Source organism: Ictalurus punctatus, chromosome 2 (genome assembly GCF_001660625.3).
Source record: "Ictalurus punctatus breed USDA103 chromosome 2, Coco_2.0, whole genome shotgun sequence".
Taxonomy (NCBI): Eukaryota; Metazoa; Chordata; class Actinopteri; order Siluriformes; family Ictaluridae; genus Ictalurus; species Ictalurus punctatus.
This window is the reverse complement of record NC_030417.2, coordinates 28,226,219-28,250,470: the sequence shown is the minus strand read 5'-3', so window position 1 is coordinate 28,250,470 and position 24,252 is coordinate 28,226,219. Positions and strand designations below refer to the sequence as shown.

The 24,252-nt window shown below is 38.6% G+C and overlaps 1 protein-coding gene across 2 annotated transcripts in view; it reads left to right on the top strand.

Moving 5' to 3' along the window:
- The first annotated feature begins 5,600 nt into the window (after positions 1–5,600).
- Positions 5,601–24,252, top strand: part of aatka (apoptosis-associated tyrosine kinase a) — a 37,112-nt gene continuing 18,460 nt past the window's right edge. Inside the window, exons 1-2 of one of the 2 annotated variants that reach the window (XM_017489949.3) lie at positions 5,601–6,202; positions 21,547–21,680. In XM_017489949.3, coding sequence (XP_017345438.1) covers positions 6,121–6,202; positions 21,547–21,680 — 216 coding nt within the window. In that variant the 5' untranslated portion in view covers positions 5,601–6,120. Of the gene's footprint in view, positions 6,203–21,546; positions 21,681–24,035; positions 24,150–24,252 lie in introns of those variants that run through there. The other variant, XM_017489958.3, reaches the window with a different exon arrangement.

Genomic DNA, 24,252 nt, shown 5'->3' with positions numbered 1-24,252 from the left:
ATGTCTGCCTAGTGTAAGTGGATGCTGTGAGACTGTAAAGGTGTTCCCAGGGTTACAATGACAAATACCGTGATTACAATGATATATTCAACAGCATGGCTCTGATAATAGTTACATAATAATAGTTGTAACATAAATGATAGGTTTATATCAATGTGCTTGTTATAATGCGTTGTTCATTCCTATAGTAAAAGTTCATTTATATAATCTAAGCCTAATTATAAACAGATTAAAGATGTGTTGTTTAACCATGAATATGTACAATTGTTGATAAAGTGAGGTTTTCTTTAAGGAGACATTTAACATTTACTGTATGGAACGAGTCATACAGTTAACGGGACATGCTATGATACACTCATCATCTTTCCCATTCTCTGTTTGTTCTGCCTGAGTTCATACTGCTATCTATTCCAGCACAGAGATATGCCCTTAGGTGTTCTTCATGCAAGCTCATTATGTGGGCAGATGGAAAACTTTGTGCCTACTATGTATCAGAACAGACCTATTGTCCTAGATGAATGGGTCACTGTGACACAGCACACCCCACATCTTGAGATTTTGGGTTTGGCCCTGGAGAGAGATCCAAGCATACTGCGGTGTTCACAAGGGGTCAGATGCACTCTTGAATGTACCCACTCCGTCTATGCTCCAGATGTGTTCAGAGAAGTGGAAAGTGTTTCATGGTGGTGTGAAACATTAGGCATAAAACAGCTAAAATTCCACAAGCAAGCACATTTGCAGTTTGCTAAGTTGCAAAGTAAAATTTATAGTGACCAATGAAATAAAATAAAATAAAATAATGCTAAAACATGCAGTGTGCATCAAGCCGTGAAGTACATATATTGTACAGTATGTTTATTGTAGAAAAAGAGCAGTTACTTACCAATCACAGTCAGCTTTGTTCCTTGGACGAATACCACGGTGATACATTTTGTATCCTCACCAGTACAAAAACCCTCCCCTAGTTTCCGTAATGTTTGTAGAAGAACTGAAACATCCTCCAGACTTTAGCTTAATTACTGGTTATGTTCAGCATACGCTTCAAAACTAATTAAATTAAAGTCCTATATCACAATGTTCTGTTAATAAGCCCAGTTGAAAGAAATGTGTTATTGATAACCATTTTTATCATCCAGCTGAGAAATGTGATCATTGTAAAGCAGAAGTGATTGTAAGCAGTGAGCTGGTTATTGTTATGATGTGAATCATTGTGATACACTGCAGAGTCCTCCACCTTCACAGTATTTATTATGAGGTTGTAATCAATTTTAGATGAACTCCTAGATGTAAATTTGTATGAAGAGAAGCCAGATCCATATTTAGGAGTGCTCCAGATATAATAATGTCTTAACATGTCTTAACTGGGGAGCTCTTCCTGGATCTGCTTATGCAGTAGCAGTTACCGCTTGCATCATCATCTCTTACAACACTGCACACAAATGTGGCAGTGTCTCCCTTATTCACGGTAAGTGACACAGGTGTCGGGGTGACAACCTTCTGGTATTTAACGTCTATGAAGAAAAAGTACAAAATGTCACCACAACAAAACCAACAAGAAACGGAGACTACCTGTAATAACGTGAATACAGAATGGCATTTCAGAGGTCTGTACCAGATAAAACGAAAATGAACTCCTGAAGCCTTGCATGCATGATGCTAATGTGTGTAGGGTCCAAATATTTCAAACACGAACACAGACATGGAGCGAGGGGAAGATGGAGACAGAATGATATATATGGTGGGGGTGGAACAGCTGTAGTGACGCTTTCAGATAACCAATCACATCATTGAGCAAAAACCAATCACACAGGTTTTACAAATAGTGTCAGAGGGCTAAAGCAACACAATATCTGAAGAATTGCAGGATGTTCAGACATTCTTAATAGAACTGAATGCAATTTTTAATCAATCGTACCCATTTGGTTAGTGAGACTTGGACTTTGTATTAATCCTGTACACACACTATTTAAAAAAAAACCTTCCACGTACCTTGCACTTGCAACATAATACTAAAGTACTTAAAATAATGTTATCATGTTCTGATTGACTGCAATTATATAATTTTCATAAAGCTGAAATGACACAGTTGGCAGCAGTAGGTGTATCCTGACTGAGAGAGGAGGTGCTCATCCTAATTATGGGTCTGAGACATCTCTTGGAAAAATTTCCACACCAGTGCATCTCTTTCTGCGTTCTCACCACTTCTACAATAAACGTAATCTACTGTAATTTGGTATAAATGTACGCTACATTTTACGTTCATTTACTGTACAATGTACACTTAAATAATCAAAACATTTCAAATTTAATTTCCAGTCCAATTAAGTTGATTACTGCGCTTGTATACATGCACTACAAGTGTTCATTGATTTTAACTGTCACAGCTTGTGCCATGTTTTTCTTCTTCAGATGTGAATAAACAAACATTTTTTGTCACCTTTTTTCATGATAAATCACTTCTATGTGTCTTCTATTTCTGTACTTTTATCCATTCTTAGTTGCTACAGCTTTCCATTAAAATTACTTTATTTGGGAACACGTCCTTCATGGCCATCCTCAGCATTTCTACTCAGTCTGACTGTCAGGTATGTCACTACTAATAAAATACCAGCAATTACCACATTTGTGTGAAATTATCTTGAGACTCATTAGGTCTTAGCCTAAAGATTATTCACAGAGATATATACTATAAATTCACCTTCTTTATCACACTTACCTTGACAGTAATCAGTGACTCAAGCCTCTAGTCAATATTTAATCATATTGATGTATGAGGCTGAATAAATTAATGAGTTTATGAGGCTGAGAAAACATTTTCTTTCCTTCTGTCTCTTCCCAATGTTATTCTTTATTCATCACTACTCTGTAATGACTCAACTGGTGACCGAGGACCTGACCTCCTCAGCAACAAGCTAGTGGACCTCTGCAAAACACTCAACTGGCTCAAATGCTGAAAAAATAAAAAACCCACAAAATAATGAACACATATAATGAGTAATATTTTGCCCCGAAACATATAAGGACATAATATAAAATAAATTCATTTGAACTCAATATTTTTTCAAATATTACTTTCTCAAGTGGTGCATTTTTTTCTAGACAGCAACTTCATTTAAAGTGATCAACACCCCTGAAATATTTGGTATCATATTACAGAGCAAGGTCAGAAGATCTTACACTCTTCCATGCAGAACATTTCAAGATCATTTATATTCGTAGGTTTGCGCTTGTGGTCTGATCTCTGGGATTCGGACCACAGATTTTCAATAGAAAAAAAAGTTTGAGTTTATCTTATTGAAGGGTTTGCCTAAGACCTGGTAAAAGCAAACTGACATCAAGCACACAAACCACATAGGGAAACAAAAATGGTAGAGAATGGTGGTTGTTGTTTACCACTCAGAAATGTATGGCTGATTATGGAACAAAAAAGATTTTACCTTATGAGTGGGAGATTTTGATTGTTATAATAATTATTGTTAGTTTGTGCTTGGGAATCGATTCACTGATTCATTTAAAAGTAACAGAATCAACATCATTACAGGAATGACCCTAAAAACCACATAGTCGAGAAAAACACAAAGGTGGTTTTTATTGAATACTAATCTCACACACAGGTACATTTACACTAAAGGAATAACGAGTAAGACTATTGAGTGGTAGTGTGTGGTTGCTGAATGTCTGGCTTGGTTTGACAAGCTACCAGCTCCAAAAACACAGGCCGAGCTGATCAAACTGGTAGACCATCTTTACCAGTTTTAAAAAATTTTAACAGCTTTTTTTTTTTACCTTGTAACAAATTTATTCTTTAGGATAAACCCCTTGAAATGCTACATCTCATTATCAAGGGGGTCCTAACGCAGAAAAGCATGTATATAAAAGCATATATATATATATATATATATATATATATATATATATATATATATATATATATATATATATATATATATATATATATAACATAACACAAGAAAACAACAACAACAACAGCAACAATCACCATATCCATACCAACAAACACACAACTACACAATTAACACATAACATATTAATGTTTGCCTAGCATTAATAAATATAAACATAAATATATCATCTAAAGCAAGTACAACAGGTTTCAAAACAAAGAAACAAACCATTTTTAAACATATAAAAAGAAGTCAAAGATTGTACATTTAAAGGTAGAATGCTTTCTTCCCAAAAACTTTCTTGACTAAAGGAATAAGAAAAAATTATGTGAAGAATGTCTTAATTGATATGATGAAGAATATGATATCAGGTACTGTTGTAAGTAATTAGGGTAGTTAAAATGTACATATTTAAAAACTTTGCTTGAACAAATGAACAACAAACTGCACAATAAAAGAGGTTCTAATTGCCTTATTGTGCTACTTATTGATTTTTTAAAATAACTTGTCTATGATCTAGCATTAGGAGTGGCAATTCAGCAGGAGTCAGATAAAGATAAACAAATAAACAGCTAAGGACAGATAAAAACAGATAAACAGCTAAAGACCCGCCTCTTCTGTTAGCACGTAACTAACCCCTAAAATGCCAACCCCACATTATCTTAAAAAAAAAAAAAAAAGACCTTACTCTGGCTCTTACACCTCTACTCTGCACATTTTGCTTCTCTAGAACTCAATTAAAAATCTTGTATGGTAGCACTACTTGTATTGTTCTCCACCTGATATATCACTTTGCTTGTATTTCCTCATTTGTAAGGGATAAAAGCATCTGCAAAATGTGTAAATGTAAATGTAAATGTAAAATCCTGCAAGTGAACAAAAACTAAAATTGTTGAGAAGGCAACTGATCTGAAGGTTGTGAGTTCAAATCCCAGCACCACCAAGTTGCCATTGTTAGGTCCTTGAGCAAGACGCTTAACCCTTACCTGCTCGTTTGTTGTCTCAGTTGTAAGTCAATTTAGATATACATTTACCTATGGCTTATCCAGTGTGAATTGCTTTAAAGTCTCTATCAATAAATCCATCCTGATACTGATTCACCAGGTCACAGACAAAGAGATCTCTGAGTCTAGAAAAAAAGCATCCGAGAAATGAGAAAATGTAAATATACGATCCGTTCCTTCAGTAACTGCTTTATCCTGGTGAGGGTTGGGGTGGGTCCTGAGCCTATCTCAGGAACACTAGATGCAAGGCAGAAATTTAGCATAGCCAGTCGAGCTACTAGCATGTTTTTGGTAAGCTGGAGGAAACCGAAAAAACCTCAGAGAAACCCCTGAGGACATGAGAAGAACATGTGAAACTCTACACAAACAGTAGCCCAAGCTTAGGATTGAACCAGAGACCCTGGAGGAGGAAGTGCTACCCACTGTCTAGACTACATATGATGTATTCATTGTATATGTGTAGTATACAATACGTATTAATGTATTTTATTATATTTAAAAGCAAATGTGTCTTATTATTATTATTATTATTATTATTGTTGTTGTTGTTGTTGTTACTTCTAGTATAGTCTTACAACGGCTGCTCAAAAACACACCTTAAATCACATTTTCTTGACCTTCGTGTAACACACAGTGCTGTTCACGGATCCTCCAGCAGATGGCGCTTGTTAACGCGACCACATTTCGCTCCGCATCCAGTCGATTAAGAGACGCATGATAAAGCGGCGTTATTAATTGACTGATGCGAGCAGCAGATTGGAGTGTGTTAATAGCTCTGATGCTGCATTCCAGCGCGGGGCATAAATGAACATGTCGTACCGGAAACTCTGATTTTAGCAGTACCGGGGCTGGACGACAGCCAAAGCATTGGTGCAGGGACGAAGAGGGACGCAGAGAGGAACAGCGTGTCGTTGACGAGAACACGGGGCCATCAACTAACGTAACAAACCAAGAAACCACAGGGAAATGCGCGGGAAAAGCGGCCTGTCAATCAAACCCGTGAGTGCGTTTATTCAGGCAGAGAACCGACAGGACGAGAAAAAGGTTTCAGCTCGAGTCTGATGTGTGACACCGTGACGAGGAAAAATGCTGCATTTGCCTTCACCTTCACTGCCGGCTGTCATTTCTTTCAGCACGACGGTGTTTAAGAGTTAATATTATATATTAGAATAAAATACCGCAGTCCAGCTCCATCCAGTTTTCCAAGGAGGATGCCATCATCGCTGTTCATCGTGGTCATGTCCTCGGTTTTTCTCAACCCCAGCCTTGCTTTCAGCTCACATTACGACACAGGTGAGTGTCCAGCACAAATCAAGTGAAACAGTTCTGCACATCTACGACCTTATATGAATATGCATTTTCAACATGATGGTGTGATGTTTCATCTTTAATGTGATGTGCACTGGTTTGAAGTGTGTTAGTGTTTCTCCAGAACATTCCAAGTGGAATTTATTTAAAACCTTGTTAACATTAAGACGTGAATTAACAGCTCCAAGGCTACACCAAATGCTCCTGGCTTTGCATTCCTGTCGTTGGTTTTGTGTGTGTGTGTGTGTGTGTGTTCCCACAGTGGCCCTGTTACATAACATGGCTGCATGCTTGCCACATAGCATTGTTGTTTACTCCATGGAGAGGTTGTTGGCCTGCGAAAGGTCTTCAGGACACACTGAACAGCAGGCAGAAGCTGTAGGAGACGATGAGAACAACCTCGACACAAAGGCCACCCCGTTGATTTCATCTCATGGATGTGTGTGTTTTTTTTGTGTGTTACACTGTATTAAAGCTGTAGTCCCGGGTGAACTGCCCTAGCTGGAGTCAGTAGGCGATGCTGTGTGTATAAATGTAGGGTTGAGGTTGAGATGGACCCCGGGGGCTCCTGCTGGACCTGCATGAGGGATCAGAATGCTCTACACAGATGTGAGTGTCTTGGACAGGCTGTGTGCTGAGCATACAAATAACGGTAAAACCACTTCTTCGGCTCAGATGTGTCATGCCAACATTCAGTATCCTGGTCCAAATTGATCGTGGTCCAGACTGCTAGGTTTTGAGATTTAGTGCAGATTTGCCACACGTACGCAAGCTAGGAATTTATCATCATGCCCCAAAGGTCTATACTGGTGATCTAAACCATACTAAGATTTATTCATCTTTGATTTTAATGCTCTTCCTTCTGCCTCTTTTTCGTTTTGTGTCTGAAAGAGCTTCTGGTTCAACCTGCATACTCCGTGAGCTGGTCAAATGCTTCATTAGTAGTGAATTTGGCTTTTCAGTGAATGCCCTATTATGTAAACTCTTCCTCAGTACTGCAGACAGAATGGCTCTGCAGTCCACCTGATTAATCTGCACAGTCCCTCTCTCGCCCACCGAAGGGAGTTGTAAAGCCCACAGCAGAGCTTCCCTTATCCTGATGAAAGCTGTTAATGAGATATGGTGCAGTTCAGGAGGTCAGCCAAATATATGTTGCATTATTGCAGTATTCCTGCCTTGCTACAGCAGCCTGAGAGCTCATTCTCATGTGAAGATTTTGCTTGATTAAATTGATGAAATTGGTCTGAAGCTTCTCTCTCTCTCGCTCGCTCGCTCGCTCTCTCTCTCTCTCTCTCTCTCTCTCTCTCTGCTGAATTGCTGTAGCCTGCCTCCTTAGCTGCTGTGATATATGTTTCATAACGGGCCTGAGTCAGTGGCAATCTGTTACTATGACCGGCTGAGTAATGGAATTGAGAATTGATGTTACCATGGCAATATATGGTATGTTCTTTATGTGGGTGTAAATCAAGAGACCTGTCATTTTTTTTGTGCAGATCACACACATCCTTAACGTTTTACACAAGGACATGGACATGGCAGTGCCATGTGGATAATAGTACCCTACTATTAATGTCTTGCTGGGGATCAATCATCCACACAAGGATAGGAATATCTAACAGTTTTGACCTTTTGGCGGGTACCCCTGAGCCCCGTGTGTGTGTGTGTGTGTGTGTGTGTGTGTGTGTGTGTGTGTGTGTGTGTGTGTGAGGCAATGATATTGTGGCATATGCTAATATAAAGCCAGGCTTTATATTGAGTGTAGCTGTAACTCTGCTCGTTTGTACAGTTGTATGCCCAAGATTGCTTTATAAAGTATGTAACAAACAATAATAAGCAAGACTGACTATAGAATCATATGCCTACTGAAGAAAATACAAAGACAATGAGATAAATAATGACATTTTTAGCGACTACACAAATCGTTCATCATTTTGCAAATGGCAGACATATGATCTCTTAATCTGTGGGAAAAATGACTAAATAATGGATAAACAAAAGATATGACATCTGCCAGCAAAATCACTTTGATTACTACTCAATATTATCAGAGCACAGTTGACTTTGTTAAAGAACATTAAGTATTCGAGGCTGGAATTTTTCCAGGGAAAGAATTTAAAACAAAACAAAACAAAAAACAAAACACCAACAGTGTGGATTTGGATGGAAATGAAATCACATAGTAGTGCCTGTAAAAGATGGAATTACCCCAGTAATGCTGTATAAATGGGGATTAATATATCAGATTCAGCCTATAAAGTGACTAGCTGATGATTTGGATAATGTTTGAAATAAAATCAATAACTTTACATACTAAGAATAAAATTCAGTTCATGTAGTGTTGTGTCTTTGCACGGCTGCTATTAGGTCTGTGTTGTTCATCTTTAACTGTACCTTCTCAAGGTCGAGCACTTGTGGCTATATAAATGTGCCACAGAACCTTGAACCGTATCTTCATCCAGTTTATAAATGAGGTCATTAAAGAAACCTGCTTGTTTATTGCAGTTGCATGTCTGCATTTCCTGAACGCATGCTGACTTTATAAAATACTCTGTTTTGCTTTTACTGGTGAATTAAAGCCTAGTGATGATTTTGTTGGTGGACATTAAATGACCTGTTCAGCTATACTTTAACGAAATAATCAGTGCACACACTGACAGGCTTTCTTTTTTCTTTTTTTACTTTTCTCTGGAATGCTGAGAAGGTCTTTGTACTTCCTATTTCTCAGTGGCAGCTTGTCAAAGCTGTGAAGGGCTGTCTTTTATAGTCATAATGCCTTCCTTTGCCTCACTAGATTTTGAAATGGTCAGTGAAATCTTGAACGAAACCTGTTATCACAGATCATAGGATGCCATTCACATGATACTGACCTGATACAAAGCAAGAAAATAGAAGGGCTGTTTTTCTCCCATGTGGCGCAGTAAGACAATTAGCTGGGATTTTTCTGTGTTACTAACATTCCATAAAGCAGAATGGATCAATGCTAATTGTGGTACCGATTGTCTGCTTAGCTGTCTGACCTCTTAATTGTGGTCACATGTGATTCTCAGCAGGCTATAATGGTCGATGCCCCTAAGCGATTGTCTGTTCCCACATTGTGGATTCTTGTGTAGATTTACAACCCCAATTCCGAAAAGTTGGGACAGTATGGAAAATGCAAAAAAACAAACAAACATTTTGAGTCATTTGAAAATTCTATTCACACATTATAAACACATTATTTGATGTTTTACTTTGTGAATTTAATTTATTTTTGAAAATATACTCATATCAAATCTGATGTCTGCAACACATTACAAAAAAGTTGTGAGAGCTGGCTGTTTACTGCTGTGTAACATCACTTTTTCTTTTAACAACACTTAAGTGTTTGGGTGCTGAGTGAAGACAGCAGTTGGTGAAGTTTAGCAAGCGGAATTTTCCCCATTCATCCATTATGCATTTCTTCAGCTGCGCAACTGTACGGGTAATTTGTTGCCTTATTTTGCACTTCATAATGCATCACACATTCTCCATCGGAGACAGGTCAGGACTGAAGACAGGCCATGCTAGCACCTGCACTCTCTGCTTACGCAGCCATGAGCTTGTAATCCGGGCAGAATGTGGTTTGGCGTTGTCCTGCTCTGGATGGCAGCATATGTAGCTCCAAAATGAATATATATCCTTCTGCATTAACGGTGCCCTCACAGATGTGCAAGTTACCCATGCCCTTGGCACTGACATACCCCCATACCATGACAGGCACTAGCTTTTGGACCTGACGCTGATAACAGCTTGGATGGTTCTTTTCCTCTTTGGTCCGGAGAACATGACAGCTCTTTTGACCAAAAACTATTTGAAATGTTGACTTGTCGGACCACAAAACATGGTTATACTGTGCTACTGTCCATATCAGATAAGACCGAGCCCAGAGAAGTCGGTGGTGTTTCTGGACAGTGTTGATGTATGGCTTCTGCTTTGCATAGTAAAGTCTTAACTTGCATCTGTGGATGCAGCGGCGAATGGTGTTGACTGACAAAAGTTTACCAAAGTATTCCCGAGCCGATGTCAGGATATCCATTACTCATGACTCATGACGGTTTTTAAGACAGTGACGTCTGAGGGATCAGAGCTCACGCGCATTCAGAAGTGGTTTTCGGTCTCGCCATTTACGCATCAAGATTTGACCGGATTCCTTTTAATAAACTTTTAATTATATTGTGCATTGTAGAAGGTGAAATGCCCAAAATCCTACCGATTTGTCTTTGGGGAATGTTGTTCTCAAAGTGTTGGCAGATTGTTGAGCCTCGACCCATCCTTGTTCTTGAAGGACTAGGCCTTTTTAGAGGCTCCTTATATACTATGATTAGACGATTGCCTCACATGTTTCACATCACCTTCTTATTTCAACTTGTCACATCGCTACTGGTCCTAAATTGCTCCGTCACAACTTTTTTGGAATGTGTTGCAGGCATCAGTTTCAAAATAAAGGTTTATCTTCAAAAAACTATGCAGTTGATTAGGTAAAACATCAAATACCTTGTCCTCTTCACTCAAATACCTTGTCCTCTTCATTCTTTTTTTTTAACATTTTCCATAATGTCCCAGTTTTTTTTGGAATTGGGGTTGAAATTTTCATATCACAATATTCGTCCAGTGTTTTCTCACAGGTTTTAAAGATCTTAAAGAAAATGGTTTCCTCAAGACTCCTAGTTAACTTGTATTTGTAAATGCATTCCTCAGTTGCAGTGAAGTCTAACACCCTGTTTTCTCTTTCATGGAACAAACATACTGCCTTTATATTTACCCCCCAAAAAATGCTGCCTACAGAATGTGCCAGATGTTTGGAATATGCAGTAGCCACCCATATATTCTACCTCAGCAACTTCCTTCCAAATGAACTGCAGTAGTGATTGTATTTTGAAGTGTAAACTGTATTATTGAAGTATACACTGATTATTAGTACATGCCTACTGTTGAGCTTCAGAATTACCTGTGCAGAATTTCAGCACCACGGAGAGTGGATTTGCGCGTTCTGTACCTGTGCTGGCCGACATAATGGTCATAAACCAGATTTGCAGCCACAATGGTTTTTGACTTAAACGATCTCTTTATTGTACAGTTAATCAAGAAAAATTCTACAAGATATGCAAAAGAAAAAAAAATTAAGAAAACTATTTTTTTTTGTCTTGCTATAAATTTTAACTCTTTGTCCTTCATTGTATCCTAAGGTTTTGCATCAAAATGTAATTATATTGTGTATCAGAAAGTTAAACAGATAAAAAATCTTTTAGCTGGTGAGGAGTTAATATTTTTAGCTTTGGGTGGGGAAAATTCCTCATAAAAAGTTTTAGAATCCAGCAACTTGTCATTCAGGTGCTGTATATTTGTATTAGTATTAGAATTAATATTAGTACTTGCCTTAGATGTCCCTCTGGTACTGCCTACTGCCATTCCTTAACAGCTGGCCTACTGTCTGAATCAGCATCAACAGCAGTCAAAATCATAAACCAGTCTCCAAATCCCATATTTAATGCCATATTCCCATTTTAGAATCTCTTAATACTCTATTAATTGACCCATGTTCTGTGTGCTGTATATTTTCCCCTAAGGTAATAAAGACTAATGCAGAGTGGTTTTTGCCAGGTTCTGGAAGACAGGAACACTCCAATACTAGAAGACATCCATGCTAATGTAGTCTGGCTAAAACAGAAAGGCTTTTAAAAAACATCCCATGTGTGCAATAACTCTATATTTGCTTCTATCAGGTGTCTTTCTATGAGATGAGAAAATACATAAAGTCTCTGTCACATTCACAGATTCTTTGCACAGTTTTGACAGTACAGCTAATGCACAAAAGAGAATAAGGTGTGTGGATGGGATTTAAAAATGATGATCACCACCTCAAACAGAAGTATCGTGCATTCACTGAAAAGCATCTATCTGTTTATTGTAGATATTTTAAAGAGTGGTCTAATTTGATTGTTTTTTTCATTTCGTTTCTTTATTTCTTCCTTTCTTTAAGTTATTTTTGTACCAGCCTGTGACAACAAACCAGACTCTAACAAACTGAGTTCGTTCTAATTCCCAAAATATAAACAATTGATTAATTAATTATTAATGAATCATTAAATGCATTGCTGTAAATGCTTTGTGCTCATTCATACTGTATCTGGCCACTTGCCCACATATAAGTAAAAGCCTCCTGCTTGCATTACTATTTAATGACTACGTTTACATGGACAGCAGTAATCTAATTACTGACCTTATTCTGAATAAGACAATATTGTGATTAAGGTGCTTACATGAGTTTCTTTTAGAATATTCCTTTCATGTTCCCGTTTTACATGTTATAGAACATAGATTGATTAACGGCACACATCATTACATCCCTGGCCACACCGTCCATTGTTCCCTCCAGAATTTCACGTATCAACATACAGTTCGTCTTCGTTATGGTACCATATACAGCTTTGTTTTATTATTATTTGTTTTATTTTTAATTTTACGAAAGCTTCAAGTGCAGTTAATTATTTGTCATGCTATACGTGCAAATAGATGACTGCTTGAAGCCGTGGGCTGCGTCCCAAACTGTGTACTTGTATAAACACATGTATTTTGCCTACTATATAGCAGGTAAGTACGCGGTTTGGGACGCAGCCATGCTCTCTTGTTTGCCGTCAAAAGGTTGAGCACTGCCGTGTGAGATCGTGTCCTGTTGCAAAATGCGGTGAAATCTGCCACACAACGTTAATAGTGTGATTAAGGTGTTTACATGTCTGTAATGCACGTCGGTAATGTGACTAAAACAGGAATACTCCACATGTCTTAATTACATTTGTGTTTACTTCGAGTATGACTTTAATCGGATTAAGGTAATCAATAATTGCTGTTTACATGGTAGTTTCTTAATCAGAGTATTGTCTTAATTGGGTTAATATCGGAATATTGTTGTCCATGTAAACGGACTGGTTGTGTCTCAACCCAGTGCCATTCATCTGTATCTGTATTTGTATGTGTTTTGAAACAATTACATTTACATTTATTAATTTAGCAGACCTTGAGCCACGCTGAGTTGGTACTACTAAGCGTCGGTCATTGATTGATTATCGCAGATTGCATTATGGAACGTAAGCCTTCAGGAAAGTGTTGAGGTAGGAGGGTGCTGTTCCAGACAAGGTCTTGTAGGTGAGCATCAAGGCCTTGAATTTGATGCGGGTGGTTACAGGAAGCCAGTGGAGGGAGATGAAGAGGGGTGTGACATGGGTTCTCTTGGTCTGGTTGAAGACAAGGCATGCTGCTGTATTCTGATTCATCTGAAGGGGCTTGATGGAGCTGGCCGGGAGGCCCGAGAGTAGTGAGTTGCAGTAGTCCAGTTCTGAGATAACAAGAGCCTGGACTAATAGTTGTGTAGCCTGTTTGGTGAGGTAGGGTCTGATTTTCTTGATGTACAGGATGAACCTACAGGATATATGTTCATTCTTAATAATGTATTCATATTCGGTTACATTTCTAGCGTGTTGGCATTAATTGGCACATTTTTGTTAAATGTACTGTTTACACTTATTATTAAAAATATGAGAATTCATACAAATGAAGTTAAAAGAGAAAGTATGAATGTTAACCCCACTCCAACCGTAATCTCAACTTTCATCAACTTTTCACATGAATTTGTAGATATGCGTTCATATTGGATTTATCATATAATACACACGCATTTCTGAAACTAGCCATGTGTATTAAACACTGTTAGAGCCATGTGAATTTTACAAGAGTAGGTCCAACAGTAATGCACTTTTTTTGCATTACTAATACAATACAGATTCCAGAGAGTATTGGCTATTATGTGATACTGATTCAATACTGATGACTCATAATAACTGATTCTGGCATTAAATATGTCAGTACATTAAATATGGCAAACCCAATAATGAACTAGCATTTCAGTCAGTATTGGCTCTGACGTATTGGATCAGGACTTCCCCATGTATGACTGGCCACTTCAGACAGGATAGAGTGTCTTTGTAATTTATCTGATTTACCGCAGATTGATGTGTCAAGGTTATGAGGAAAGAATTGACATGCAAACAGTAACAACCCAACACATGGCAATATCTATAAACCTAATAGTATCAGTTATTACAGTTATTAACTGCCAAGACTATTGAGGAAATCTACTGTATGTTCTGGCCAGATACACAAGGTTATTTACCCCAAATTGAATACTTTTCAGTCCTATGAAAAGGACCAACACTGGCTGTATTGTTTAATCAGTATGTGTTATTAATACACTGAGTGAGTAGGTGATTATTAAGGTAAAACTTGTAAAGTTATATCAGGTTAAACAGTATGTTGACTAATTACCGCCTTAATTTCCCATCTAAACACACCATTTTCATTGATTCAGTGCTAGTTTATCAGAGTAAATGTTGGACTCCTTTTTGCTTGACAAATATTACAATATTTATCACACAAAATCACAACATTGCAGTGCAGCTTTTTCCTCATTCACTCAGCCCTATACCCAGGTTAAACAATTTTGTTTGTAACAGGCAGGACGTAAGAGCCTAACCATAATGTGTAAGGAGGGTCAGAAACAACCAAACTAATCAAGGTAATATACAGAAAAGCTGAACACATTAGGGTAATCAACCAATGTCATGACTTCGGTATAGGCAGGACCAAACAAAAGCATGTCATAGCAAAAAACAGAATTAACTCAAAATAAAAGGACATGAGAGTGACGAAAGGGGGAATTTATGACATCCTGTTTGAGGTTGAGTGTCAGTGAACCCAGTAATGCTGCATCAGGCTTACTTTCCATGGACGTTTTTCTGTTAGCTCTGAATATGGAATACATTCGATCATGGTTTTATGGTAAAATTCTCAAAGTGCTCCTGAATATAAATGCCTAACAAAAATTGTACATAGAACCAAACTGACATTGTAGAACTATGATGCATATGTATGTTTTTGCCATTGTTGGTTATCTGTGACACACATGTTGTTCCTGGGGAAGGAACAGTTGCGTAAACACTTCAGGCTGCCTCCTTCCTGAGTGTGACTTTTACACAACCACAAACAGGGTGGAAAAACTCGTATTGCCTTTAGTCATATTGAAGCTGCACTGTGACCACAAACACACTGGTTAAAATACTTCCCCAACTAAGTGAACACAAGCTGTGAACAGTCTGTCAGCATCAGCGCCAGAACTGCTGAGCCATCTGCAGCCACACAGCCCATGAGATCCAACTGTGTACGTTTAAAATGTTTTTCGTTTCAGTACTATGGTATTGGAGACAGTTTCATTTCAACAGTGTGGGAGAGTGGTGGCTCTGGAGAAATCATGCTCTGGAGTCAGGGTAGTGACTGTTGCCTTCCCGATGGACCAGACAACCTGCTGAGTTGCCATCTGTGCTAAATAAGCAGGAAAGAAGAAAGTGCCGCATCCCTATTATTCCACTATTCTTTCCACATCATCCATATCTTGATGACAGTTCATTCCTTTTTTTTGCCACAATTTCTGGGATTGAGAATTTAGGCAGCATAGAAAAAGGAAAATGCTTTCCTACTGAGGAAGTGTTTCTCTCATTGGCTATTTGATGAAGAGTGTGTTTGTGCATCCTTAATATCCTGTTCTCCAAACACAAACCGTCTGTGGATCTAGTGTCCTGCTTTATTATAATCCCAATTTATACCATTTCCCATGTGCAGAATGAATCATTCCAGGCCCAGATGCACACAATGATTCACAAATATTGGAAAACACTGGTTTAGTTCTTCTCTTTAAATGCTATCTCCAAGGCCACTGCCAAACCAGAGACCAATGCATTCTATCCTACATAAGTCCAGAAAGGTCAGCTTTGCTATGGCGCTGAATGAGGTCTGCCATCAAAGCTGTGCTGCATTAAGAAGCACTCCAGTGTCCACAAAGGCATGGCTTTCCAATAGGGAGAATGGAGCAAGAGGTTGCTAGGCATGTGTAAAAAGAGAGAAAAAGAAAAACATGGAGCTCTGCAGACCCAGAGATTTGTGAATGGCATTCCCAAATGATTCATGCTTATTTATTAAAGCACCAGCCATTAACTTCAATACCCTTATCAGCAACCTTGATATCTTTATCACACTCTGTCTCTCTCTATTTTCTTCTTATGGATTTGACATGGTGGTGTTTGGCTTGGCACACTATTTTGTATCAACACCCAGTACCAACACTGCGGGGAAACACTTATATTTGTCTATAAGTACAGTATATTTGTCTATGAGTACAAACAGAGGAGGCAGGTAAATCTCAGCTACATTCTGAGGTATGCTAAGACTACAGAGCAAGAGAAAAGATCACAGAAAAGATACACACTGAGAGATAGAGGGGGGGCTAAAAAACCAGCCAGTCAATCCCTCATGCTGGTCCCTGTGCAATTGTGTCAAGCCCTCCTGCTTGACACAAGTACTGTGTAAGGACTGCTTCTACCATGGACTGTGTGCTTACCTCCAACAGGGGATGAGGCAATGGTCTGCTGCTCACTGTTGCCACGACAACTCATTTCACTTCCCTGGGCCCTAGAGAGACTCCATGCTGCCAAACTTCCTGAATAGAATGGTTCTTCAATAAAATAAAATAAAAAAAACTTAAACAGAATGGGCACCTGGGGTTTTATGGGTAGGGTTTGTGGCATCTAAATCTATTTTATTGATGAGTCTGCTGAGATGACCATGATGCAATAGCAGTTGTGACAGAAACAGGTCCATGGTTTTTAAGGTTCAGAAGGAGAAGAAGCCAGCTCACTCATGAGCAAAATAACTTCTATTCTGTGCATTAATAATAGTATCAATGAGTCTTTTCAGAAAGTTGCACTTGCTGATCATTGGCACATAAGGAAAGGAATTAAGTTCAGCATCCGTCCACTCTTTGTTTGTTTTTTTTTCTAGTTGGGATTCAAATCAGTTCAGTATATTCAATTCAATTCATTAACAACAGACAGATGTAGATCCAGATGTAGATTTATATTTTGAGCTCCAATAAGCAAACAAGAAGCTCTAATGGCAAGGAAAAACACCCTGAAATGACATGCGGAAGAAACCTTGAGATGAGCCAGTCAAAAGGGAACCTATCCATCTTCTGGGTGATTCCATCATAGACCTTCATATCTGATCACAATGAAATATGCATGGCTGTCACCTTCAGCTGAGGTATGGAGTGATTATGAGTGATTATGGACCTGTAATGGGTCTGGAATATGAGTTAAAGCTGGAGTTGTGGGAGGATTTTTCTTTGTTCTAGACAGCCAGACTCCCAATAACGAGTCTTGGGTAGGAGTTGTTGAATAACAAGAAGGAGGCAGGGAGGCAGTGGGTGTGGATACACTTGTCATGAGGAACAGAAGAGTGGGAGCTACAGTTTCAGGTGTGGTCTTTTTCACAAACTTCTGTTTTTTTTTTTGTTTTTTTACTGATGTTTTCTTACAATAGCTTTTAAATATATGCTGGAATTTTTATTGACAGTGCTGTAGGTTTCTGCAGATATTGTTTCGCATATGAAAAGCACAACCCAAACTGCCTGAGCCATCCTCAGGCCTGACTAACAGTGAGTTTCACAGTGTTCTACCACATAACATCTTGCTGATCCGTCTGCCATTTATTTGATTATTTGCTTAATTTTTCTAGGCATTATTGAGCCTATCTAGGATTAATCTTGGTTAATCTTCTCTGCACCTGGATCTCAGGAAAAGCTTTGTAACTTGTGGCTCCCTTCCTCAGTGTTTTGTAACCATCCAGTGAATGCATCTCATCCAGTTGCCCTTGTTATGCTCTTTCCTGGAGTGATTCCAGAAAACTTCAGCATGCGAGTTCCCCAGCATTATCAAGTGCTTTTAGAAGCTGTCTTTAACATGAGTGGTGTGGACAGCTGAAGGAAGAAGCATTAACCCATATTCTGTTATGCCACTATCCCCCACTGTCTAATGGCACAGCTGGACTCACAGTAATACAGACTGGGTTTAAGCCAGTTTTTGAGATCTTAGTGCAGGGCAAGATGGTTGGTTCTGAAGGATATGGCGACTGGTCAAGCATAGAGTGTCACACACACATAGTCTAGTTCACTGGTGCTGTGTCAACCTGCATAAATGTCTAAATTTCAAATATCTGTAAGAGCTGATAAACAGATATTTGATAAAAAAGACAAATAAATGTGTCTTTAATGTGGCATAATCAAGCTTTTTTTCACTGCAGTGGATATTTCCTCCTGTCGATAGTGCATGTGTTACTTTGACAGACTAATATAGAGAAAAAAAGAGAAATATTTAACACAGCAAAAGTCGTACTGAATGCCAACTCAGTATTTCAGCCTGTACACTTACTCAAGCAGTGGTATCAGTTACGATTCAATGCAAACTGCATGAAAAGTATTACTGCAATAGAGCATACAAGTTTTTTTTTTTTAAAGGGGTGGGGCTTAATCTGCAGTCTGTTAAACAATAGCAGCTACATTGCTAATGTTAGGAAGTTATCATGCTCCATCTGAGCAGTGACATGCTCAAACTAGTAAAAATGAATAACACGTATCTCGCATTTTGCACACATGGCAATTGTTACAGACAAGTGATTGATTTATAATTCAATTCTGCATCTGCTACATCAACGATGGTAGTTACAACGGATGTGGTTGCTTAGATTGTAAAAAAAAAGTAACAGGTTGACGTTTAAACTGTGCTCAGCTGTGACCTGCCGCTATCACACACAAACACAAACACACACACATACACACACTACTAAGCACAGATGGTCCCAATTCCATAAACTATTAGTCTAACTATACATCCTCACCCACCCCTACATGTTTTGCACTCTGTGTGCCCTTGGATGGCTCCGACTCCTGGCCTGTCAAACACTATAATGTGTCACATTAGTCATCACAGACCTGCTTAGATCTGTACAGAGCACACATATTGTGTGTGTCTATGGCTGTGTATGTATGCTAGAGAGGGTGTGCAACAAAATGATGAGTGAGAACATAAATGAGATAGAAGGAGCAAGAGAAGGTGAGTGAGAAGGAAGCCCTTAAAGGCCCAGCTGTTAATGCATTAGGAGAAATGTGACAGAGCGTCATGAAAATGGGGGTTAGGCAGAAAGAAAGAGATTTAGGATGCTCTGAGAGCCCATCAAAAATGACAGGGTCAGCTGACCTGGCTGTTACCATGGAGTCGTGGGAGTGAGGTGAGGGAGCATGTGTATTCAGCTAGACTGCGGATCACTGGTCATGTTTCTGATACAGCTATTCACAGTACAAGCGTGTGTGCGTGTGTGTGTGTGTGTGTGTGTCTTGAGGTAGTTTTCTGTGTCATGCTGTGCTTATTGTTTCTCCCCAAGTGCTACGTGATCAGCTAGATTCTTACTAAAATGAAAAGCAAGCAAAAGATCACCTTCTTGATGCACAGTTACTCTTGGAATGTGTGTGCGGTAGGTTTTTGAGGCTCTTGCACATTTGCCAGTGTAACAGAACCAAGCAAGATTGTCCACCATTTGGCTGTATGCGTGTATTCATTTGTCTGAGCATGTGAGACTGAGTGCGACTTTACTGTCACATTACCCTCTCTCACTTGCCAGCTGGAGGCTTAAATTGAAAACCAGATTAAATCTGAACGTTCCAAACTGTGATATCTGGCCCTGTAGCTTTTATCTCGACCCCCCAGACAGCCTGTGAAAAGGCTAGTGTGATTTTGGCCGGAGCTCCTCTGTCATCATGTATCAGCACAGAGCCAATCAAACGCTACCATTAATACTCTGTATTTAAATACAGATCGTTACTACTTATTACAATACACCAAAACATGTAATATAAGTCAATTTAGTCATTTCTGTACCAGAGGTAATCTACAATTATTTGTGAAGGTCCAGCTACATGAAATTCCAAAGGTCTGGGTAAATGCATACTTCTAAATGGTCTGCACTAATATAGCGCTTTTATCCAAAGCACTTTACACTGTGTCTCATACACACACCAATGGTAGCAGAGCTGCCATGCAAGGTGCTAACTTGCCATTGGGAGCAATGTGGGGTTCAGTGTCTTCCCCATGGACACTTCGGTATGTGGAGACTCAGCATGTGGACCGGGAATCGAACCGCCAAACCTACGCTTAAGTCGACAACCCGCTCTACCCACCTGAGCCACAGCCGCCCAATATTGTAACAAGGTTGTCTTCGGTGGGACTCAAACCCGGATCTCATGTACAAGATCACTGAGTTTACTGGCAGAGCTATTCCCCAACTTCTCTGTCCAATCTGTTGATCACTCGCACAGCATTTTTTTTTTTTTTTTTTTTTTTTTAAACAAGCCATGTCTTCAGTTCAGTAAATAGGCAAGAGAGTGTAAATCGCTGAATATATGTGAGAATTCTTCTCTTTCTCGATATGCTGCCGTCAGGTAAATAATTTACAGTAACACTGCAACAGAGGATCTGCGACAGAAGCAAGGGTGGCTCGTGTTTAGAAAACTGGAGTCGCTGAACTACATACAGTTTTTATTACACATTGATCATTTCAGTTACGGTATTTTTTCGAGCTCTCTGTTGGAGCTGCTGACAACTTAACTATGCTCTTTATGCTCATTAACAATGCCAGGATCCTTAAATATACATGAATATACAAGCTTTGAAGTGATCTCATATTTGACATTTCCAAAGCTGTGGAATTTACTGACTGAGCTGAAAGATAACGCTATGAGAAAGTCTAATGGAAATGTGACTTTTGCATGTTTTAACTTTAACTTTAACCCAAATACCAATCTATATATCGAGAACCAGCATTCCACAGACTCAAAGAGCATTTTGAGTCTGTGCCAACTTTAAAAATAAGTGATATGATCATTCTAACTGAAGAGAACCATTTCATATCACTGCTGAGATTTGGTTGTATTTTTTTCTCTCTCAGATTGTGTTTCATAGTGTAGATGCTGAATGAAACAACGAAAGACGGTTTACACTTCATTAAAAGCAGTTTTACCGTGGTCTTTCACAGGAGGCGATGTGATCTAGCACTCACACACAGCGCCCTCAAAATGAAATCGACCAGCAGGAGGCACATACTGTTTTAGTGTTATGAAACATCCAGATAAATTGACTTGGGAAATGAATAGACTCTAAACAGGCCACAAAAGTGTCTCTATTCCTTGCACTAGAGGAAGACACAAAGCGTCTTTTCAAACTGCATTACTAATGCTGTTCTGCTTTTAAGTCAGTCATTGTTTCCATGCCTCATTTCTCCTTAGTGTCCTAAAAATTCTTTAAGTTTCTTTCATAAACAGCAAGCTGGCAAGATTATGTCTCCGTCATAATGGTTGCACCTCTGCTTGGGTCCTGTAGGTGGCACCCCCCTGAGTGAGCTGTCATGGCCATCCTCTCTGGCTGTGGTGGCTGTCTCGTTCTCTGGCCTCTTCACGTTCATCTTCCTCATGCTGGCCTGTTTGTGCTGCAAGAAAGGGGACATCAGCTTCAAGGTGAGTGTGCCCTCATTGCTGACTTGCTTCATCCATCAAAGCGGTTGGAAAAGGTAGAAGTGGATGTGAAATTAAATCTTCAGCAGGATTTTTTATGCAGCCATTACTCAGTGAAATGAGCAGTATTAGAGTTTTCACAACAGAGATAAAGACCCTGCTTGATTTATTAGCACAGATGGAGGAAGTGAAACAAAAAAACAAGAAAGACGGAAAGAAACGAGAGACCATACTGAAAAGTAACCTAGAATTCACACCAGGAGTGACATGTCCATAGTGTGAATGCCCTTCCATTCAATCAGAGGTGTGAATTTCCCAAAACTTAAGGTGTGGCTGGGTTGGACATCGGTTATGATGTCTCATGAAAATATAAGTCATGCATATTCTCATTCCCAACCATACAGCTCTCCTCATGTCCTATTTTTAAACATTAACGAAACACTTCAGATTCTATAGATACATTTCTTTGTTACACGCATCTAAATCAACATGACAGGTTTTATTATGTAAAACCAATATAACCTTTTTTTTTTAAATTTCAGCTCAAACAAACAATCTCCAGTTTCATTTCTATTGAACATTTCTACTGAACATTCCTAAAACCAATATAACCTCAAACTACAGTAAAACGTAAGAAGTGTTCAAATGCCTTGACAACAATCTACAGCCAGCACTAATAGCAGGCTTGCCAACCTTAAGACATTTTTTATTTTATTGCTTTCTGTCTAGGTAAAGGTGTTTTTTTTTTTATGTATTAACGTGAAATTATAACAATAATCTTTCATTGTATGTTTGACTGTATACAGTTAACATCAGTTAAATATATTTATTAGGGATGTACTGAAATTTTGCTCATGAAAATTGTCACAAAGCAGCACTTTCAATCTTTATTTTTTTAACAAAATTTAGTCATTTACAAATAATTGTAATAATTATAAGTAGAAGAAAGTGATTAGACATGCTGTTTGTTTACTTTGCTCTCATACACTCATAAAAGCTCAAATGTGTTCAAACAGATTAAGCAGCAGAAAATCAACAGTGAAAATGTCAGCCATGTGGAAACATTTCATTTTCTGCAAGGGACATTAGACAAGTGACTTCAGAATGGACTGATTTTATCAGTAATCGAAAAACTGAAAGTCATTGGCATTGTGTTTATCTGCTCATGAGACCATGTTTTGGCTTTGGTTTCATGCATCAATAAATTAGTAATATATTGAAAATGTTCTGTATTGATACCCCAAGCTCTTTATTCCTCTTCAGGGTTGGCGGCTCTGTAATAGCCTTGATACGCATCTAATTACAGAATATACAATAGTTAGCAGAATAGCTAGCATACCTACTGCAGTTAATATATAAGCTGAGTAGGACGTTGTTGCAGCCAAAACCCTTGGACATATTCATGTTTAAAAAAAACTGGCTGGTTTTCATTTTTTATTGTTACAGATTAGTGCTAAATAACCAACACAGTGCACATACCCAGTGTTATTTTGCACTGGTTATTTTGTTATCTGGAAATCATACATACACAGAATACTTAGATACAAGACTTCAGTAATTTTGCTGTAATAGGCGATATATAAGTGATACTGCTACCCTTCTTAATTCTTTAACTAAATACTAAAGGTGTGGCTGTTGCAATTCATATCACTTTTATGGAAAGTAAGCAACAATGCAAAAAAATAAATAAATAAATAATATCTGTACATATTACAACCTTAATAGAACAACGGCTGGACGCCGTTGGGCCAGCTGTAGTTACAACACACTTGACACGAGATAGTGAGACAGTGTATAAACAGCATCTGTGATTATTCTAGTTCCACATATTGGTGTAATGAGTGTCATTACTGTAACAACACTTCTAAATAAACGCACTTGTTGTAGATGCAGTAGATATAATATCTTTAGTTGCTTTGTACAAATGCTGGAATGGTCCAGGCAGTAGCAATAAGGTTGAATTTAAAACTAAAGTGCATAAACGATAATAGGGCCAAGTTTTGAAAAAGGCATTTAAAATAAATGCAAAGAACAATATCAAAGTGCTATCATACATATTGCCTGAAGAGTAATGTCTTTTGGATCTTGCTGGAAAGAATGCACACATTGGGGCTGCGTGTCTCAAAGATGCACTTACCAGTCATCTTGAGGCTGAAGACCTGAATTTGTGTGCAAGTACTCAGTTCTCTAAAGCGTTTTCACTTCTGTCACATGTGCAAGTGAAAAAAGTGGAGCATCGATAAACATAGCAGGATGGATGAGGTCACATTATGACAGACATGAGTCGGTGGATTTGGAATGAAACTGGTAAAATAGGAAGTATATCTGTTCCAGAAGACGAGCCTAAGACAGATGACTAAAAATGAGAGAGAAAAAGAAACAGCCTTTTAGAGCACTATACTAAACTGTGTTTATCAGTGTGTGGACTGTTCTAACTCAGAGCTTGTAAACAGGAGGATGAGGATAAGCAAGGTAAGGATGCATCGGTGTATCAGCGAGATGAGGGCTAGACAAGCATTAATTCTGATTAGGTCCTGGCTCCAGTGTTTAGAGTACATAAAGCATGATTCATCAC